The sequence below is a fragment of the Erinaceus europaeus genome, chromosome 12 (assembly GCF_950295315.1).
Source record: "Erinaceus europaeus chromosome 12, mEriEur2.1, whole genome shotgun sequence".
NCBI classification, from domain to species: Eukaryota; Metazoa; Chordata; class Mammalia; order Eulipotyphla; family Erinaceidae; genus Erinaceus; species Erinaceus europaeus.
In genome coordinates this window covers 40,846,196-40,865,944 of record NC_080173.1, presented here as the reverse complement: position 1 = coordinate 40,865,944, position 19,749 = coordinate 40,846,196, and the positions used below count along the sequence as shown (strand labels likewise).

The 19,749-nt window shown below is 49.1% G+C and overlaps 1 protein-coding gene and 1 long non-coding RNA gene across 3 annotated transcripts in view; both read left to right on the top strand.

The window, feature by feature from the left end:
- The window catches only part of NT5M (5',3'-nucleotidase, mitochondrial), a 28,330-nt gene extending 27,004 nt beyond the window's left edge, over positions 1-1,326 (top strand). The window contains exon 5 of the mRNA XM_007526222.3: positions 887-1,326. Within this exon, the coding sequence (XP_007526284.2) occupies positions 887-1,029 (143 nt within the window). The 3' untranslated portion in view covers positions 1,030-1,326. The remainder of the gene's footprint in view (positions 1-886) is intronic.
- Positions 1,327-5,829: 4,503 nt separating this feature from the next.
- Positions 5,830-19,181, top strand: LOC132541888 (uncharacterized). 2 transcript variants are annotated; one of them, XR_009552996.1, is made up of 4 exons: positions 5,830-6,005; positions 6,805-6,920; positions 15,299-15,417; positions 18,969-19,181. It is a non-coding gene; the product is annotated as an uncharacterized LOC132541888 (long non-coding RNA). The 2 variants fall into 2 exon arrangements; XR_009552995.1 differs by having other exon boundaries at positions 5,830-6,920.
- The last annotated feature ends 568 nt before the right edge of the window (positions 19,182-19,749 follow it).

Sequence of the window (19,749 nt, the reverse complement as noted above, 5' to 3'; positions counted from 1 at the left end):
AGAAAGATAGACACCTGCAGACCTGCTTCACTGCCTGTGAAGCGACTCCCCTGCAGGTGGGGAGCCGGGGTTCGAACCGGGATCCTTATGCCGGTCCTTGTGCTTTGCGCCACCTGCGCTTAACCCGCTGCGCTACAGCCCAACTCCCTCTTTCTTTTCTTTTACCTAGAGCACTGTTCAACTTTGGCTTATGATAGAATGGGGGAATTGACCCTGGGACTTTGGAGCCTCAGGCATGGGGGTCTCTTTGTATAACCATTATACTGCCTCCCCTGCCCTCTCACCCTCTTTATTAAACAAAAAAAGAACCTGCCAGGAGCAGAGGAATTGTGTATACACAGAGCCCCCAGAAAGGACATGTGGTGGCAAAACAAATTATTTGTTTGTGAGGGGGGAAGTGAGGGACGATGGAGACCAAAGTACCAGTCTACCTTCCATGGAGTTGAACTTATTTTGTCTTTGTGGTGCTGAGGCCAGGGTCTCAGGCATGTAAGTTATACATTTTACTATGGTGCCACCTTCCTGGCCACTCAAGAGCAATCTGGATCTCACTTAACAATGTTTGCTGAAAAGCAAAGCAGTTTCTCTCCTGGCAGGTAGTTCAAGGCCCACACTTGTCTCCTTTGTTTTAGAATTCCCTCCTCTCACTAAACAAATGGGCATCAGCCTCGGAGTACTTGAAGGGGGGAGGGTATTGGTGCACCTAACAAGAAAGGTGGGGGAGGAGGGCTTCAGGTATGGCTTGATTAAGGTGCTCAACTCCAGTCACCATCAGGAGTCCTGAGGCACAGTCCTATTGTGGACTGACCAGTGTTGATGTATCCACTCCTTTAGCCCCCAGACCTTGGGCTGGCTCTGGGCTGAAGCCTTGCTCTCCTGTCTACAGGGGCTGAGCCGAACCCCAGCTGGGAGCACGTGCTATTCACCGCCTGCCACAACCAGCATGAGCAGCTGCAGCCGCCCCGCCGCAGACTGTGCTCCTGGGCCGATGGCTGGAGGACCCTCCTGGACAGCAAGCGGCTGTGCTGAGCCCCCATGCTCTCCAGGCTTCGACTTGATCTGAGGCAGAGGAGGCCCAGGGATAGCACAGCCAGGCCCCACTGATTGAAAGCAGCAGGAGAAGCAGAGACCTAGTAGCTACTGCCCTGCAGGGTTTTCCAGGGTTCAGCCTGCAGCACCAGGCAGCCAGGAGAACCCCCAGGTGGGGGAGCTCCTCAGCTTTGGCTCCCCCTTCTGCCACACCCAGCTCCAGACAGCCAGGCCTCTTGGGTAGGGGTGGGAATGGGGGCATGTAGACTTGCCCCATCGCATCCCATCTGTCCTGTGCGGGGGGTGGGGGTGGGTGGGGGTGCTGGGGTGGTTGTGGAAGACACAAGAAATAAATGCTGTCCGCCTGCAGCCTGACGTGTCCTCCAGCCCCACCCCATATCCCTTTAGCACCTGGGCCTCATTTTCCCATCTATGCCCCACCCCTCGCTGAATGGTACCTTCTCCCTCCTAGTCTTGCTGGTCTGCCATTTGACTTGCTGGAGCTCCCCCTTAACACCTCAGCGCCTTGACTTTTATACCATTTGAATCTCTGGGAGGGGGCAGGTTAAGCCAGGCTTTCTCCAGGGACTTGTGCCCAAGCAAGGGACATCTCATCTGTTCAGCTCTGGGGCTCACTGGGCAGGCTTTCCACCTCCTGTTATGAGCATGGTGGGGGCTGGGGGGAGAAGATGAGGACACCAGGCCTCTGCCTTCTCTGTCTTGGGCCTCTACCCTTTGGGACCTGGGGGGTGGGGTGGGACTTTCTGCTTGTCACATGATGCTGGGGTGACCTAAGCAGATAGTGCCATGGCTGGACTTGCCTGCTGCCCTGGGGTCCCCACACCATGAAAGATAGACAGCTCATCCTGGGGACAAGGACAGCATCTCACCCAGGGTCACCCTGCCTTGCATCTATAGCTCTGGCCCTGTGTTCAAGTGGTCTTCCCCCAGAGCTGTGTCAAGGACTCTGTGGGGCTGCAGCCCAGGCTCTGACAGCCTTATCTTTTAGCCCAGTGGTTTCTGGGAGTGCCAGAGTCCCCTTAGAAACTGCAGGTCACCCCTTTGTCACTCAGGCAGCTTGTACTCTGCACCCTGAAGTGGCAAGCCCTCCCACTGCCCTTAATCTAAGGAGGGAAGCATGCTGGCGTTTGGTGCTCCAGAGTATGGAGCATTAGCAACAAGAAGTCTGAGTGCTGGGGAGTGGGGCACAGCCACTTTTGGGGAGGGAGCAGTGACAGATTCAGATAGGGTCTTGGGGGCCCTTTTGTCTGAGGAGAGATGGAGTCCAAATGGAGAGGAGGAAGAAGGAGGTGGTACAGTGGAGCCTAGGCATTGGGCACAGTGGTGGTGTCCAGTGGCATCTTGTCCTCCTGGGGGAAGTAGACACCCAGAGCTGCTGACAGCTAAGGCCAGGGCTATGAAACCAAAGTTCAGAGAAATGCCTCTTTTAAAATGGAGACAGAGAGAGAGAGAGAGAGAGACCAACTGAGACCACAGCACCGAAGCTCCTTCAGTGCAGTATGTGCCAGGTTGTGCAGGCAGCAGAGCTATTTTGTCAGCCCTTCTCCTCTTGCTGGAAGTGGAGAGATCCTAGACTCTTGATTCAATCAGATTTGCTATCCATTGTGCCAGTGACCCCCACAAAGGAGAGCTCTTTGAAATGAAGATGCCCAGGGCTGGGCCGTGGTGCATCTGGTAGAGTACACGTTACCATGTGCAAGGACTCGGGTTCAATTCCCCACCCCCTACAGGGGGAAGTTTCACCAGCAGTGGAACAGGGCTGTGGTTGTCTCTCTCCCATCTCCCCCTTCCCTCTCAATAATTTCTCCCTGTCCTATTTCATAAGAAAGGAAGGAAGAAAGAAGAGTGGCCACTAGGAGTGGTGGATTCATCATGCAGGCACTGAATGCCAGCAGCAATCCTGGTGGCAATAAAAGAAAGATGAATATGGGATGATCTCACTCTCAGGCAGAAGTTGAAAAAAAAAAGAGGGGGCCAGGCAGTAGCACAGCAGGTTAAGCGCACATGGCGTGAAACACAGGACCCGCATAAGGATCCCGGTTCTGTGACACCAGCTTCCCACCTGCTGGGGAGTTGCTTCATAAGTGATGAATCAGGTCTTCAGGTGTCCATCTCTCTTCCCCTCTGTCTCCCCCTCCTCTCTCAATCCTATCCAACAACAGCAATAACAACAAGGGCAATAAAAATGGAAAAAATGGCCTCCAGGAGCAGTGGACTTGTAGTGCAGGCACAGAGCCCCAGCAATAACCCTGGAGGAAAAAAAGAGAAAGAAAGAAAGAAAGAAAGAAAGAAAGGGAGAGAAAGAGTAGGCAGAAACAACAGGCAGTCAGGCTCTGGGCTGAAGCCTGAGAGGTGAGGGTAGGGGTGGCCTTGGGGTGAGCAGGGCCCTGGAGTAAGAGCCCCCCCACTGGGCCATGGTGTCCATCTCCCCCCCAGCCCTGGAACTCTATCCCTGTCTCATTAGCCACTTGCTCTGTAGGATTTTGCATGACCTTGAAGCCACTCTGGTGCACCCCCCATGGGCTGTGTTAGGGTTTAGCCTGGGCAGCAGCTTTGGGAATTCCCAGAGGGCTCAATTGCCAGTAGACGGTGAGGTGGGACCAAGGCCCAGCCTCCCTTGAAGGCAGGCATCCAGGCCCTGGGGGAGGTATGATCTCAGTCACAGCTCTTAGACCCCCCACTTCCAGAGCTGGCAGGATCCCTCAGCAAAGGGGTCAGGGAAGTGCAACATTTATTTGCCACATGGGTTACCACTGGGGCTCAGTGCCTGCACAGTTCCACTGTTTCCAGAGGGCAGTTTTTTTAATAGAGTAGCTGAGACAAGAGAGAGATAGAGGAGAGACACTTGCAGCACTGCTTCACCACTCATGAAGCTTTCCACCCCCCCCCACCTCCCAAGTAGGGACTGAGTGATTAAACTCAGGCCCTTGTGCATGGTAATATATGCCCTCTACCTGCACCACTACCTAACCCCAATAGTGGCTTTTTTCTGGAACACTGCTGCTTGGCTTCTGCTGACTTATGCTGAGAACCTAGAAGGTTCAGTGGCAGAGAACATGGGGTGGGTGGTTATCTCTGCAAGGTTCCAGTGGGAACCAAGAGTGCTTGTCTCAGTGTGACCACGAGGTGGCAGCACAGCCACTTGATATAGGGTGTGTGTGTGTGTGTGTGTGTGTGTGTGTGTGTGTGTGTGTGTTTGTAAGAGAGGAAGAGGGAGAGGTGGGGCCAGGGGAGAGAAAATAGAGGAGTGTGGGATGATGGGGTGCAGGTCTAATGAGTCTTAGCTAAGGGGAAGGAAGGTGAAGATCAAATCTCCTACACTTACTGTGATCCTTGAGTTCTGTCTCTTCAGCCCAGGAAACTTCCTGCCAGACTTTAGGGAGACCAGAGCACAAATGTACTGCTTCCCAGCCAGAGGAATACACAGCCACATCTGTCCTGGACACACATGGCCCCTAACATACATAGACAAGCCATCCTGCCTGCCCTCGAACCCTCTCATAGATGTCCTGAACCCCCTCCCCCCTTGAGTGCACACACTATCACTTTGTAGGGTGATCTGTACCCACTTACAACCTCCTGGCAAGGGGAGGCAGCTTCCTCCCCTCAGGGATAGAGGCAGAGAGGGAGACAGTGAAAGAGAGTGACAGAGATGGTAGAGAGACAGGAGAGACACTTGCAGCACTGCTTCACTTCTTGTGAAGCCTTACCCTACTGCAGGTGGGGACGCCAGATCCTCACGCATAGAAACATGTGTGCTCTACTAGGTGTGTCATTACCCAACTCTGGTGAAGTGGTCCTTGATCAGTTCCTGTAGAGCTGGCTGAGACCCAAAGGCTAGGGCCTAAGTGGGCTGGAGACAATTAGATACATAGAATTTAGAAGCTGGCAGAGGAGTGAAGTCAAAGAAATTCAGCTGTTCTGCATCAAGTTGGGACCAAGCTCTTGTGAAAGAACAGGTGGCTCTTGATGGACTGCAGCACACAGAAATGACCACCAGATGGCACCAGAGGATCGTCTCTGGCTGCTGAGTCTGCCCTGACCCTCTTGTTTCCTTCTTGGCTTGCCTAGCAACCCCCAGAAAGTTCTGGAACCACCTATGGGCAGGGCCAGGCCAGGCTAACTGCTGTCTCAGTAAGTGGAAGAAACAGATAGCAATTCTCTTCTGAGACTAAAGGAGATTCAAGGAGGCTGGGAGAGAACACATCCTGTAGAACTGGTGACCTATCTTTCAGGGTCCTCCATGGGAGGTCCCACTCACAGTTCCTGTCCCCTTTCCTTGTCCAGCCTAATACACTTATGAGGCTGACCGTCATTTTCAGGGGAGCTAAGGAAAAAAAGATGAGAGAGCATCACTCTGGCATGTGCAATGCAAGGAATCAAACTCAGGAACTTTATGCATTGTGTTACCTCCAGGTGTTACTGTGCCCTCCCACTGCATCTGGTGCCCTTAGGGATGTCATACTCACACAGCAGGTGGGGTGCTGACTTCACACTGTACCTCTATTCTATGCATGTTATACCCTCCTGAGGGGTGAGAGTAGGGGTGAGCTTGGGGTGTACAGGGCCCTTGAGTGGAGCCCCCCACTGGGCCATGGTGTCCATCTCCTACCCCCCCCCCCCAACTCCATCACTGTCTCATTAGCCACTTGCTTTGTAGGATTTTGCATGACCTTGAAGCCATTCTGGTGCACCACCCCATGGGCTGTGGTAGCCATTGTGGGTGAAGTGCCCAGGAAACCCTGACAGGGTGCCCTAGCACTGGGGACATAACCTTGGCTCTGGATGGTGCTCCCAGGAGAGTGGACAGAGGACAGGGAGGAGTTCCTGGCAGGATCCTTGTCACATCACCAACCCCACCCACAAACCGGGAGAGAGGATGAACTCATTTTCATTTTGTGAGAGTTGGAGCTGAGAAAGTGGAGCCCCGGTCAGATCTCCCAGAAGGCTGAGAGGTGAAGGATGGGTGGGGGGCTGACCAGCATGGAGGCCTAGCCTCCATGTTCCTAAGCCCCAGCTCCCCTGGGCCAGGCAGGCAATAAACATTGAAGGCAGGAGAGTCAGGCCTATGGAAGGCAGGCACATGAAAGGGGTGGCTGCTGCAGAATGTGGGGGGCACTCGTGGCCTCTGGGCCCCTGGTAGGGTGGTGGCTTAGGAGACCTAGTGGTTCAGGAGTTGCTAGATGAGCGGAACCCTTTTACCCAGCATGTATACACATAATCAGGCACACACCACCAGTCACAGACACATACACAATCACACACAACCACACAGTCATGCACGCACAATCATATGCATAAGTTAAATGCTATAAGGGGCTGAGGGAAAGCCAGTGTGGGTACTAGGACTGAAGGGACACAGTGGGGGTCAGGCATTAGCACAGAAGGTTAAGTGCACATGGCACAAAGCACAAGGACTGGCATAAGGATCCTGGTTCGAGCCCCTGGCTCCCCACCTGCAGGGGGTTGCTTCATGAGCGGTGAAGCAGGTCTGCAGGTGTCTCTCTCTTCCCTCTCTGTCTTCCCTTTATCTCTCCATTTCTCTAACCTATCCAACAACAACAACAACAATAAAAACAATAAAACAATAAGGATAACAAAAGGGAAAAAAATAACCTCCAGGAGTAGTGGATTTATAGTGCAGGCATTCAGCCTCAGTGATAACCCTGGAGGCAAAAAAAAAAAAAAAAAGGGACACAGTGATCCCAGTGGCTGATGATACATATCCTAGATGTCCTAAGCACCATTTATTAGGTCCTGCCTGGTGACCTTCTGTGACCTTGTAGCAGAATGAAAATGACCCAAGGTGGTTCTAGAGAGAAGAATGAATGGAAAGAGACACACTAGTGGACCCAAGCATAGGGCTACTGGTAAGAACACAGAAGGATTGTGCAAAGCGTGATTAAACAACATTTTTCAGGAGTTGGGCGGTAGCACAGCAGGTTAAGTGCACATGGCGCAAAGCGCAAGGACCAGTGTAAGGATCCTGGTTCAAGCCCCCGGCTCCCCACCTGCAGGGGAGTTGCTTCATAAGTGGTGAAGCAGGTTTGCAGGTGTCTTATCTCTCTCTCCCCCTGTCTTCCCCATCTCTCTCCATTTCTCTGTGTCCTATTTAACAACGACAACATCAATAACAACAATAATAACTACAACAACAAAACAACAAGGGCAACAAAATGGAATAAATATTTAAAAATATATTTTTGGGGGGCTGGGTGATAGTGCAGTGGGTTAAGCGCACATGGCATGAAGCGCAAGGGCCAGAGTAAGCTTAGATCCTGGTTTGAGCCCCAACTCCCCACTTGTAAGGGGGTAGCTTCACAAGTGGTGAAGCAGGTCTGCAGGTGTCTTTCTCTCCTCCTCTCTGTTTTCCCCTCCTCTCTCTATTTCTCTCTTTCCTATCCAACAATAACAACAGCTATAACAACTACAACAAGGGCAACAAAATGGGAAGAATGGCCTCCAGGAGCAGTGGATTTGTAGTGTAGGCACCGAGCCCCAGCAATAACCCTGGAGGCAAAAAAAAAAAAAATTTTTTTTCAAAAAGGACAAATCTGGATTTATGTTGCCAAGAGACAATCTACCAGAAAAGAAAAGCTATGAATCTTGTAGGCCCTTAAGAACACAGTTTCAAAATATTGAAAAAAAATATTGAGATAACCATGAAGATACATGAGTAGCTTCAGAATGAAGTAGGGGACTTTGATATGATTTTTCTGATAATTGACAGAAAAGGAGAAATAAAAATTATATATACATACATATATATATATATATATATATATATACACACACACACACACACACACACACGCACAGTTTAGGGGTTAGGCATATGTTTCCATGAATAAGGCCCAGATTCAAGGCCCCATACCTCACCTGCAGGGGGGGTCTTTATGAGTGGTGAAGCAGTACTACAAATCTCTCTGTCTCTCTCCCTCTCAATCTCCCTATTCCCTCTCAATTTCTCTCTGTTCCTATCCAGTAAATACATACATAAATGAAAAATTTTAAAACTGTTCAGGTATATTTAACATTGTCTTCAGATATACATGGACTGGTTATACTAGTGAAATACTGAAGTGAAGAGGTAAGAGGAGTTATTTTAGAGACAGTATGATTATCTCCTTAGGAAGGAAAAAGCAATACACCAAATCTAACCCAAGTTGTACCAAAGCAAAGAACTCTGGAGAGAGGGGAGTGAAGGGGTGGGACTTTGAGGGTCCTTGTTTGTGTGGTGGAAAAGGACCTAGAGTGGGGTGAGAGTGTTTTGCAGATACCTATCATGGAGAGATGAGAACTTTTATCCATGTGTCAACAACTGTACTCTAAACCATTAACATCCCAATTAGAAAAAAAAAAAAAAGGATAGGATAGTGGTGATGCCAAAAGACTTAGGTTCAGTTCCCACTGTAAGCTAGAGCTGAGCTGAAAAAAAAGTATAAATGGCAGAGCTAATAGAGGGTCAAATGCCATAACTGGACTGAGGAAGCTCTTGAAGATGCTGAGAGGACCAGATCACAAAGGGCTACCCTTTCCATTTGAGGAGGTGATAATCCCAAAGTGTAGGGGAGGCAAGGAGGTGAGTGGTGCTCTTCTAAGGAGACTGGCAGTGGTTTGATCTTATTTGCAGAGCTGATCCTGAAAGCACTAAGACTCCCTGCCCATTGTGTTGGGGGACTCTCCAGGGTTGAGTTTGAGGGTTGAGGCAGGCCCTGGATCTCATTGTCTGAGGGCCCCTGCTGGGCTTTGGGGCTTCTGAGTTCAGCCCTGCCCTTTGATAAAGGCCTGTGCTGTAGATTCTCTATCCAGACAGCCCAGTGCCACGCATGTCCCTCCTAATCCCCTAAGACTGAAGGAAGAAGCCACAGGGGGACCAGAGGGCAACTTGGGGGGTTGAGAGAGAGCTTGCCAGGAGGGCCTGGGGTTGAGCACATGGGAGTGCCATGGCAAGGGAGGAAGTTTTGGTGATATGATGTCACTCTCTCCATTAGAATGAAAAAATCATCAGTCTGAGAGCTGAGACCATGCACGTGGGAAGCCCTGGCTCTGCAAAAGGACCTTAGTGTCTGGCTGAGATGGTGTGACTTGGACTGGCTTTATAGAGAAAATCCTGAGGAATTAGACTGAAAGTGAAATTGACAGCCTACCCCATTCAAAATAGTATTAAGTATATCTCCAGTGTTGTGTGACTGGCCTTGCAACTGGTGACTTAAATAAAACCCCAAAGCACTCATTGGCTAATCAGGCACCAGCAAAGCTTCCATACTGACAGCCCCCCCTACACCCACCCCTCAGACAAAGGGGGTCCTACTCCCCACCCCCCCCAAGGTGACCCCTTTGTGGGCCTCCTGTCCTGGCAAAATACCAGGGGACACAGTGATCCCTCAGGGCAGAGGACAGGGGGGCATCACATGCTCCCCCTGTAGAGTCCTACTCAGACACCTGAGGCTCCAGGTCTGAACCCCTGTGCAGTATGTACCAGAGTGGTGCTCTAACCTGTGTGTATATCTCTCTCTCTGTCTCATGTGAAACTAACTCTTCTCTCACGTGTAAAAAATATAATCTTAAAAAAACTAAAGCCATCACTCATTCTCTTATCTGGTTCTTTCATTACAAAACCAAACCAAAACAAACAAACAAACAAACAAAAAACAGCCACCAAGCTAGAGAACCTGGAAGAAATGGATGATTTCCTAGATACCTACCAACTTCCAAAACTAAGTAAAGAGGAAGTAGATAACATGAACAGGCCCATCACAGCTAATGAAATTGAAACAGTTATCAAAAATCTCCCCAAAAATAAAAGTCCCGGACTAGATGGTTTTACAAATGAATTCTACAAAACCTTCAAAGAAGAACTAATACCTCTATTTTTAAAAGTCTTCCAGAAGATTGAAGACACTGGAATACTCCCTGACAGCTTCTATGAAGCCAACATCACCCTGATACCAAAAGCAGACAGGGACACAACCAAAAAAGAAAACTACAGACCAATATCTCTGATGAACATAGATGCTAAAATACTGAACAAAATTCTAGCCAACCGGATACAGCAGTATATCAAAAAAATTGTTCATCATGACCAAGTGGGGTTTATCCCAGGCATGCAAGGTTGGTTTAATATACGTAAATCAATCAATGTGATCCACCACATCAACAAAAGCAAGACCAAAAACCACATGGTCATATCAATAGATGCAGAGAAAGCCTTTGACACAATACAACATCCCTTTATGATCAAAACACTACAAAAAATAGGAATAGATGGAAAATTCTTGAAGATAGTGGAATCTATATATAGCAAACCTACAGCCAACATCATACTCAATGGTGAAAAACTGGAAGCATTTCCCCTCAGATCAGGTACTAGACAGGGCTGCCCACTATCACCATTACTATTCAACATAGTGTTGGAAGTTCTTGCCATAGCAATCAGGCAGGAGCAAGGAATTAAAGGCATACAGATTGGAAGAGAAGAAGTCGAACTCTCCTTATTTGCAGATGACATGATAGTATACATGGAAAAACCTAAAGAATCCAGCAAGAAGCTTTTGGAAATCTTCAGGCAATACAGTAAAGTGTCAGGCTATAAAATTAACATTCAAAAGTCAGTGGCATTCCTCTATGCAAACACTAAGTTAGAAGAAATTGACATCCAGAAATCAATTCCTTTTACTATAGCAACAAAACAATAAAATATCTAGGAATAAACATAACCAAAGAAGTGAAAGACTTGTGGGAGTCAGGCTGTAGCATAGTGGGTTAAGCGCAGGTGGCGCAAAGCACAAGGACCGGCATAAGGATCCCGGTTTGAACCCCGGCTCCCCACCTGCAGGGGAGTCGCTTCACAGGCGGTGAAGCAGGTCTGCAGGTGTCTGTCTTTCTCTCCTCCTCTGTCTTCCCCTCCTCTCTCCATTTCTCTCTGTCCTATCCAAAACAACAATAACAATAATAACTACAACAATAAAACAACAAGGGCAACAAAAGGGAATAAATAAATAAAATAAATATTAAAAAAAAAGAAAAAAAAAGAAGTGAAAGACTTGTATACTGAAAATTATGAGTCACTACTCAAAGAAATTGAAAAAGACACAAAGAAGTGGAAAGATATTCCATGTTCATGGGTTGGAAGAATGAACATCATCAAAATGAATATATTACCCAGAGCCATCTACAAATTTAATGCTATCCCCATCAAGATCCCAAGCACATTTTTTAGGAGAATAGAAAAAATGCTACAAATGTTTATCTGGAACCAGAAAAGACCTAGAATTGCCAAAACAATCTTGAGAAAAAAGAACAGAACTGGAGGCATCACACTCCCAGATCTCAAACTGTATTATAGGGCCATTGTCATCAAAACTGCTTGGTACTGGAACATGAACAGACACACTGACCAGTGGAATAGAATTGAGAGCCCAGAAATGAGGCCCCACACCTCTGGACATCTAATCTTTGACAAAGGGGCCCAGACTATTACATGGGGAAGGCAGAGTCTCTTCAACAAATGGTGTTGGAAACAATGGGTTGAAACATGCAGAAGAATGAAACTGAATCACTGTATTTCACCAAATACAAAAGTAAATTCCAAGTGGATCAAGGACTTGGATGTTAGACCACAAACTATCAGATACTTAGAGGAAAATGTTGGCAGAACTTTTTTCCGCATAAATTTTAAAGACATTTTCAATGAAACGAATCCAATTACAAGGAAGACTAAGGCAAGTATAAACCTATGGGACTACATCAAATTAAAAAGCTTCTTCACAGCAAAAGAAACCACTACCCAAACCAAGAGACCCCTCACAGAATGGGAGAAGATCTTTACATGCCATACATCAGATAAGAGTTTAATAACCAACATATATAAAGAGCTTGCCAGACTCAACAACAGGACAACAAATAACCCCATCCAAAAATGCGGGGAGGACATGGACAGAATATTCACCACAGAAGAGATCCAAAAGGCCGAGAAACACATGAAAAAATGCTCCAAGTCTCTGTCAGAGAAATGCAAATAAAGACAACAACGAGATACCACTTCACTCCTGTGAGAATGTCATACATCAGAAAAGGTAATAGCAGCAAATGCTGGAGAGGGTGTGGGGTCAAAGGAACCCTCCTACACTGCTGGTGGGAATGTCAATTGGTCCAACCTCTGTGGAGAACAGTCTGGAGAACTCTCAGAAGGCTAGAAATGGACCTACCCTATGATGCTGCAATTCCTCTCCTGGGGATATATCCTAAGGAACGCAACACATCCATCCAAAAAGATTTGTGTACACATATGTTCTTGGCAGAACAATTTGTAATAGCCAAAACCTGGAAGCAACCCAGGTGTCCAACAACAGATGAGTGGCTGAGCAAGTTGTGGTATATATACACAATGGAATACTACTCAGCTATAATAAATGGTGACTTCACCGTTTTCAGCCGATCTTGGATGGGCCTTGAAAAAATGTTGAGTGAAATAAATCAGAAACAGAAGGATGAATATGGGATGATCTCACTCTCAGGCAGAAGTTGAAAAACAAGACCAGAAAAGAAAACACAAGTAGAACCTGAAATGGAATTGGTGTATTGCACCAAAGTAAAAGACTGGGGTGGGTGGGTGGGGAGAATACAGGTCCATGAAGGATGATAAATGACATAGTGGGGGTTGTATTGTTAAATGGGAAACTGGGGAATGTTATGCATGTACAAACTATTGTATTTATTGTTGAATGTAAAGGACTGGTGAAAGAGTTCACTTGGACAGTGCGCTGCTTTGCTATGTGTGTGACCCAGGTTCGGAGCCTGGCCTCCACCACACTGGAAGAAGCATTAGTGCTGTGGTCTCTTTAACAGTCTCTTGCATCTCTCTTTTTTATTTTTTAAAATTTATTTATTTTCATTTGATAGGACAAAGAGAAATTGAGAGAGGAAGGAAGATGGAGAGGGAGAGAGAGAGAAAGACAGAGAAAGAGAGGGAGACCTGCTCTACAGCTTCACCACTCATGAAGCTTCCCCCCCTGCAGGTGGGGGCTGGGGGCTTGAACCCAGGCCCTTGCATTTGGTAAAATGTGTGCTCAACCAGGTAACATGTGTGCTGTTGCCCAGCCCCATCTCTATCTTTGGGTTTGAACCCCCAGCTCCCCACCTGTAGGAGGGACATGTTCACAAACAGCAAAACAGGTCTATAAGGTCTTTCTCTCCTCCTCTCTATCTTCCTCTCTTCTCTCAATTTCTCTCTGTCCTATACAATACAATAGAAAGAAATGGCCACCAGGAGCTGTGGATTCATACTGCTGGCACTGAGCCCCAGCAATAACTCTGGAGGCCAAAAAGGAAAAGAAAAGAAAAGAGGAGGAGGAGAAGGAGGAAGAGGAAGAAGAGGGAAAAGTTGTGTCATACCTGTGGATACCCCAGGGCAGGAGGTGCAAGGCTCACCTGGAGGACAGGGCCTGTGTGTTTGCAGGTATAGACAGTGGATCAAGAGGACACTGAGATCCTTCCCCTCCCCAGTGAGTCCCAGCCTGGAGGATACCCGCCAATAGTCACCCACTCTTTGTCCCCTGGGTGACTGGTGTCCTCAGGTCCACAGTCTGCCTCTCTTGACCTCACCTGCACCCTTGCCCTTTGCTGGCTCAGTGTCTGCTGAGTGGATACATAAATAGATGCTCCAATCATCCCACAGAGAGACCAATGCTAGGGTGAGTTGAGGATAGGGACCTGGGTCCCTGCTGAGTTTTCCCTGACCTCCTGCAATGCCAGCTAAGGGTGAGCCAGCCTTGGTGGGCTTCCAGGAGGCAGAGGATGCACTGAAAGGACCTAGGCAGAAGGAGATAGCAGAGATCTGTGGCTGTCTTTGAAAGCCTGGTGAACTCCTTGGAAGAAGCAAGCCCAAGGGAACTATTTCCTCCTGTCCCCCTGGGGAACTTAACACATTCCACCTGGAACCCAGAGATACAGGCAGGTCCTGTTCCCACATGGGTACCCTGTCCCAGGGGCCCCAGGCCTGGGGTGCAAGAAATGGGGGCAAGGCAGCCAGGCGGGAGGGACTGGTTAATCCACCAGGTGGATTGGCTGAATATGCAGGTGGCTCCTGGTGGCCTTTGTGCGTCTGTGTTGCTCTATTTTTACAGCCCTGGTGATGGCTGACAGTAATGCTCTCTTAAGACGTGGATACTGGAAAATGGAAAAGTTGGGTGGCAGCTGTTGTGCTTGGAAAGCCACATTCTGTCCCTGTCCTCTGTTGCCCAGAGAGGCTCAGGGGCTCATAAAACCTGGCTGGGGCCCTTACCCTCTCCCATGCCTTAATTTCTTTTCCTCTCCTCTCCTCTCCTCTCCTCTCCTCTCCTCTCCTCTCCTCTCCTCTCCTCTCCTCTCCTCTCCTCTCCTCTCCTCCCCTCCCCTCCCCTCCCCTCCCCTCCCCTCCCCTCCCCTTCCCTTCCCCTTCTTTCCCTTCCCCTTCCTTCCCTTCCTTTTCCCTTTCCCTTTCCCTTTCCCTTTCCCTTTCCCTTTCCTTCCCTTCCCTTCCCTTTCCTTCCCCTTCCTTCACTTCCCCTCCCCTCCCCTTCCCTTTCCCTTTCCCCTTTCCCCTTTCCCTTTCCCTTCCCTTCCCTTCCCTTCCCTTCCCTTCCCTTCCCTTCCCTTCCCTTCCCTTCCCTTCTCTTCCCTTCCCTTTCCTTCCCCTTCCTTCACTTCCCCTCCCCTCCCCTCCCCTTCCCTTCCCTTCCCTTCCCTTCCCTCCCTTCCCTTCCCTTCCCTCCCCTCCCCTTCCTTCACTTCCCCTCCCCTCCCCTCCCCTCCCCTCCCTTCCCTCCCCTCCCTTCCCTTCCCTTCCCTTTCCCTCCCCTCCCCTCCCCCTTCCTCCCCTTCCCCTTCCTCCCCTCCCCTCCCCTCCCCTCCCCTTCCCTTCCCTTTCCTTCTCTTCCCTTCCCTCCCCTCCCCCCTCCCCTTTCCTTTTCTTTTTGCCTCCAGGGTCATTGCTGGGGCTCGGTGCCTGCACTATGAATCTGAGAGAGGGAGAGGGAGAAGGAGAGGGAGAGGGAGAGGGGCCACAGGGAAGGGGAGATAGCATAATGGTTATGCAAAGACTTTCATGCCTGAGGCTCCTCAATTCCTAGTTCAATCCCTAGTACCAACATAAGCCAGAGCTGAGGATTGAACCTGGATTGAACATATGGCAAAGCAGTGCACTATTCAAGTGAGCTATTATGTCGTGTCCCTCTCACTCTTGTTTGTTTGTCTGTTTATTTGATAGAGACAGAGAAACTGGAATGGAAGGGGAAGATACAGAGAGAAAAAGAGATCTACAGCACTTCCTTACCCTTGTGAAGCTTTCCCCCACCACTTGAGACTTGAACCTGGGTAAGGACCCAGGTAGCATGGGTGCTTATCCAGGTGCACCACCACCCTCCCCTACTTTTTAAATTGGGATTTTAATTGTTTGCAGTAAGTGCAGTTGTTGACACATGGGTAAAACTTCTCATCTCTCCATGGTAGGTGTCTGCCAAGCACTCTCATACCCAGCCTAGGTCCCCCTGCACCATCATGCACCAGGACCTGAAAGCCCCCTACCACCTCTACCCTCCCCAGAGTCCTTTGCTTTGGTGTAATTTCTTTCTCTCTCTTTAAATTTTTTTATTTATTGGATAGAGACAAAGAGAAACTGAGAGGGGGTGGGGAGATAGGGAGAGAGACAGAGAGACACCCGCAGTTCTGCTTCACCACTTATGAAACTTTCCCCCTGCAGGTGGGGACCAGGGGCTTGAAAATATGTCCTAGCGCATTGTAATGTGTATGCTTAACCAGGTGTGCCACCTCCTTAAGATTTGTTTATTTATTATTTGTTTTTATGAGAGAAGAAAACCAGAACACTGCTCTGGCTTCTGGTGGTGCCAGGGATTGAACCTGGGACCTCTGGGGTTTCAGGCATGTAAATCCTGTGCTCTACTGTGCTGAGCTCTCTCCCCAGTCCCTGAGTCCTAGTTTGGACTCCACAGCCACAGGAAAGCCTGACACTGGGCAACACACATGACCTGGGAAAGGGGAGTCTTGGTTCCCATGTCTGTTAAAAGGGGGTAAAGTAGCCACCCTGCTATGGGCATTCAATTTCACAGTGTCTGTGGCGACAATTTTGGAGTCCTTCCTATGCCCCCATTGCTTTTTACTTTGTGCCAGTCTAGATATTAGCTGAATGTTTATAGGTGCCCCCCCCCTACTGAGGTGGGGACAGGGGTTGGAGCCCATTCCCTGGGAAAGGGGACCCTTTAGTTAGTCCTGGCAGGGGTTAGTTGTACTCATTCCCCAAAGTAAGGCACAGCCACCAGGCTATGGTGAGGGTACATTGGTGCCAGGCCTGAAGCTGGGGGCTTCTCTAATCCCTCCATCTCACCTACTTGACACCTTGCATCTGGATGAAGCAGCACAAGAACGTGCAAAGTAATGTGTGAGTCTAGAACAGAAAGGCAGTCAGGCTTCTATTTTGCAGCCCATAATGGAGGTGGTGAAGCCATGGCCATGCTGTGAGGACAGCCCAGTGTATTCCCAAGAAGTCCTGAGGCCTGGCCTTCCCCCAGTGGCTCAGGCTTGCAACTGCATGCTGCCCAGTGAAATGAAGGCAGAAGTGACAGCTGCCACCTCCTTGGATAACAAGCATGAGTGTGCCTGGAATCTCTGCTAAGTCCCCATGGGAGACACTGGGACCAGGGGCTATTTGTTATAGCAGCATGGGTTAGCTTCCCGACTGATCCATTGGTAATGAAAGCCGACTATAACCATAGCACCCTCATTTCACCACTGGATGCTCCATGAAGTTCTGGCTCTTATTGTGAGTCTTATTTCTCTCTGAGGTGGGCTGTCCCCCCAAACAGGCCCTGAGATAAAGATCTGAATTCAAACAGTGGATTTGGAAAATGATTTTAGAAGTGGGAAGGGGAAGTGGGACTGGGAAGGAGAAAGACTCTAATTGCACAGAGCAGGGTGAGCGGGCCACTAGGGTGGGCAGCAGGAAGACATCACTGGGGTAGTGTTCACAGGCCCCAAATTCTCAGGATACTGGGACTCGCTGGCCAGCAGCTTTCAGATACTAGCTGAGGGAGCCTCTTAGATTCTCATGTTCCTGGACCAGAGGAAGTGCTGGGGCAGAGGCCTTGGGCTGGCCATGGAGGATTGTGGCCAGCAGGAATGGGGATGCATCATAGTTCACAGATGAAGGGAGGCCCCTGGGAATCAGCATTGGGTTTGTGGAGGAAGAGTCAGTGCTGACCTATGGACTTTCTGACTTCCGGTCTGTGGTCTGAATACTCATCTCTTGATGGGAAAACCTTAAGAGCCCAGATGGGTACTCCCAGTCCCGAGTCTAAGTTCTTGCTGGGAAGGCTCTACATCTCTCCTGCCATGACTAACAGGCCTGTCCCAGGAGACATCCCGCGGGGGAGCAAGCTGAGACCTGAGAGGGCCTGGAGAAGCCACTGACAAAGCCAGCTGGACACTGGCCCAGGGCTGTGACGTGGGGTAGCTGGAGCAGCACCCTGTTCTGACGCGGGGCTACTTGGGGGAGGGTTTTCCCTGTCCACTCAGTGCCTGCATTCCTGTCCCTCTGAAAGGCAGTAGCCCTGGAAGGGGCAGAGGGTGGGGGTTGCAGAGAGTGCTGAGGTCCCATTTAGACTCTTGAAGTGAAGATGGGGCCTCTAGTGTCCATTGTGAGTGTACATGGCCAGTACTGGACATTGGGGGAATGTGGTCCAGAGAAGCCAGAGAATAGCCACCTGAGATCTAACCCCAGTCTACCTTCCTTGCTGTATGGCCTGAGGGGACAGAGAATCACTGATTTTCAGATCTTTAAAATGATAGCTTTGGGGAGTCGGGCTGTAGTGCAGCGGGCTAAACGCAGGTAGCGCAAAGCACAAAGACCTGCATAAGGATCCCGGTTCGAACCCCAGCTCCCCACCTGCAGGGGAGTCGCTTCCCAGGCGGTGAAGCAGGTCTGCAGGTGTCTGTCTTTCTCTCCCCCCCTCTGTCTTCCCCTCCCTCTCTCCATTTCTCTCTGTCCTATCCAACAATGACAACAACAGTAATAACTACAACAATAAAACAACAAGGGCAACAAAAGGGAATAAATAAATAAAATAAATATAAAAAATTTTTTTTTAAATGATAGCTTTGAGGGCTGGCAGAATAGCCCATTTGGACAGTGTCCTGCTCTGTCATATGCACAACTCAGGTTTGAGCCCAGCCCTCACTGCATTGAAGCAAGCCAAAGGACATCTAGAAGCTCCAGGTCTGCCTTATTTTTAACCAGAGCATTTAGCTCTGACTTGGTATAGGGGATTGAACCTAGGACTGGGACTTTGGATCCTCAGACGTGAGAGTCTCTTTGTGTAACCATTATGCTATCTGTCCAACCCTATCTTAACTTTTATTACTTTTCCTCTAGCATTTCACCACCATGCTATTACACAAAATATTATAGTCTTAATTCAGCAGACTGAATCTGAAGTACAAAGACCTCTCTCTGCTCTCTCCCCAGTGCTTGGCCTATAGCTCTGTGTATGACTGACTTGAGCATTGAATGAGCTCATGGTCCCACTGGTCTGGACACAGTGTGGAACTGTTGGTGGCGTACCTGCAGGAGGAGAGAGGCAAGGGTGGTCACAGGGCTGGGGTGCAGTTGTTAAGGTTGTTCACTGCACAAGCTGTCTGGTTCAAGGGTTAAGAGGAACTCAGATCAACCTGTGCTTTCTCACTAAAATGTGCTGCTGGAGGGAGGGGTCACTCTTCTAATGTGATGAGTTTGCAGGTATGTACCCCCAAACTTAATTTTTATTCATTTACACAGGAGAATACATCCTTATGCATGGGTTCTACACCTTCAAATCCCTCACAAACCTTCCTCCCCCTCCCTCTCATTCTTCCTTTCTACCTTCCAGGAAGCCAGCCGTTCCCCAAGGAAGAGCATGATTTAAGACAGGCCTGCAGAAACCAGCTCCACAGGCTGAGCATCAGAACCTCTATCTCCCAGATAAACGAGGGCAGACGATCACAAGAGAGTGGTCAGGCCCAGGAGGAACCAGCCTCAGGCAGCTGCAGAGGTAATGAGCCTGGCTACAAGGTTGACACCTGGACTAATAGGCAGTTAGTGACCCAGTCTGGAAAAGAGAAATTTCCCATGAGTGGTCATCCCACTTCCGTTTATCTTGTCCATCTCCAAAACTCTCTCCCTTTACACTGTCTGAACTGGAAGACGCTTTGAAGAGGGTTAAACCAGGAACAGCTGCTTGCTATGATAACATCACCCCAGAACTCATTCTTAACCTGGGTCCCGCGGCAAAGAAGTGGCTCGCTTCATTCCTGTCCCACATCTTGGAATCTGAGTCTATGCCCAAAGTTTGGCGTCGTGCGAAGATTATAGCGGTTTTGAAACCAAAGAAAGACCCAACACTGGCCGCCAGCTATAGACCAATATCTCTCCTCTCCGTGTGTTACAAACTCCTTGAGAGGCTGCTTCTGTCACGTATTTCTCATCTCACAAATTCCTATCACCCGCCCAAGCTGGTTTCTGCCCAGGAAGATCTACCTGCGAATAAGCCCTGGCCCTCTCAACTTACATTGAAAATGGATTCCAGAAGAATTTAAAGACAGGTGCTGTCTTTGTTGATCTCACAGCAGCCTATGACACGGTCTGGCTCCGTGGTCTCCTAGTCAAGATCT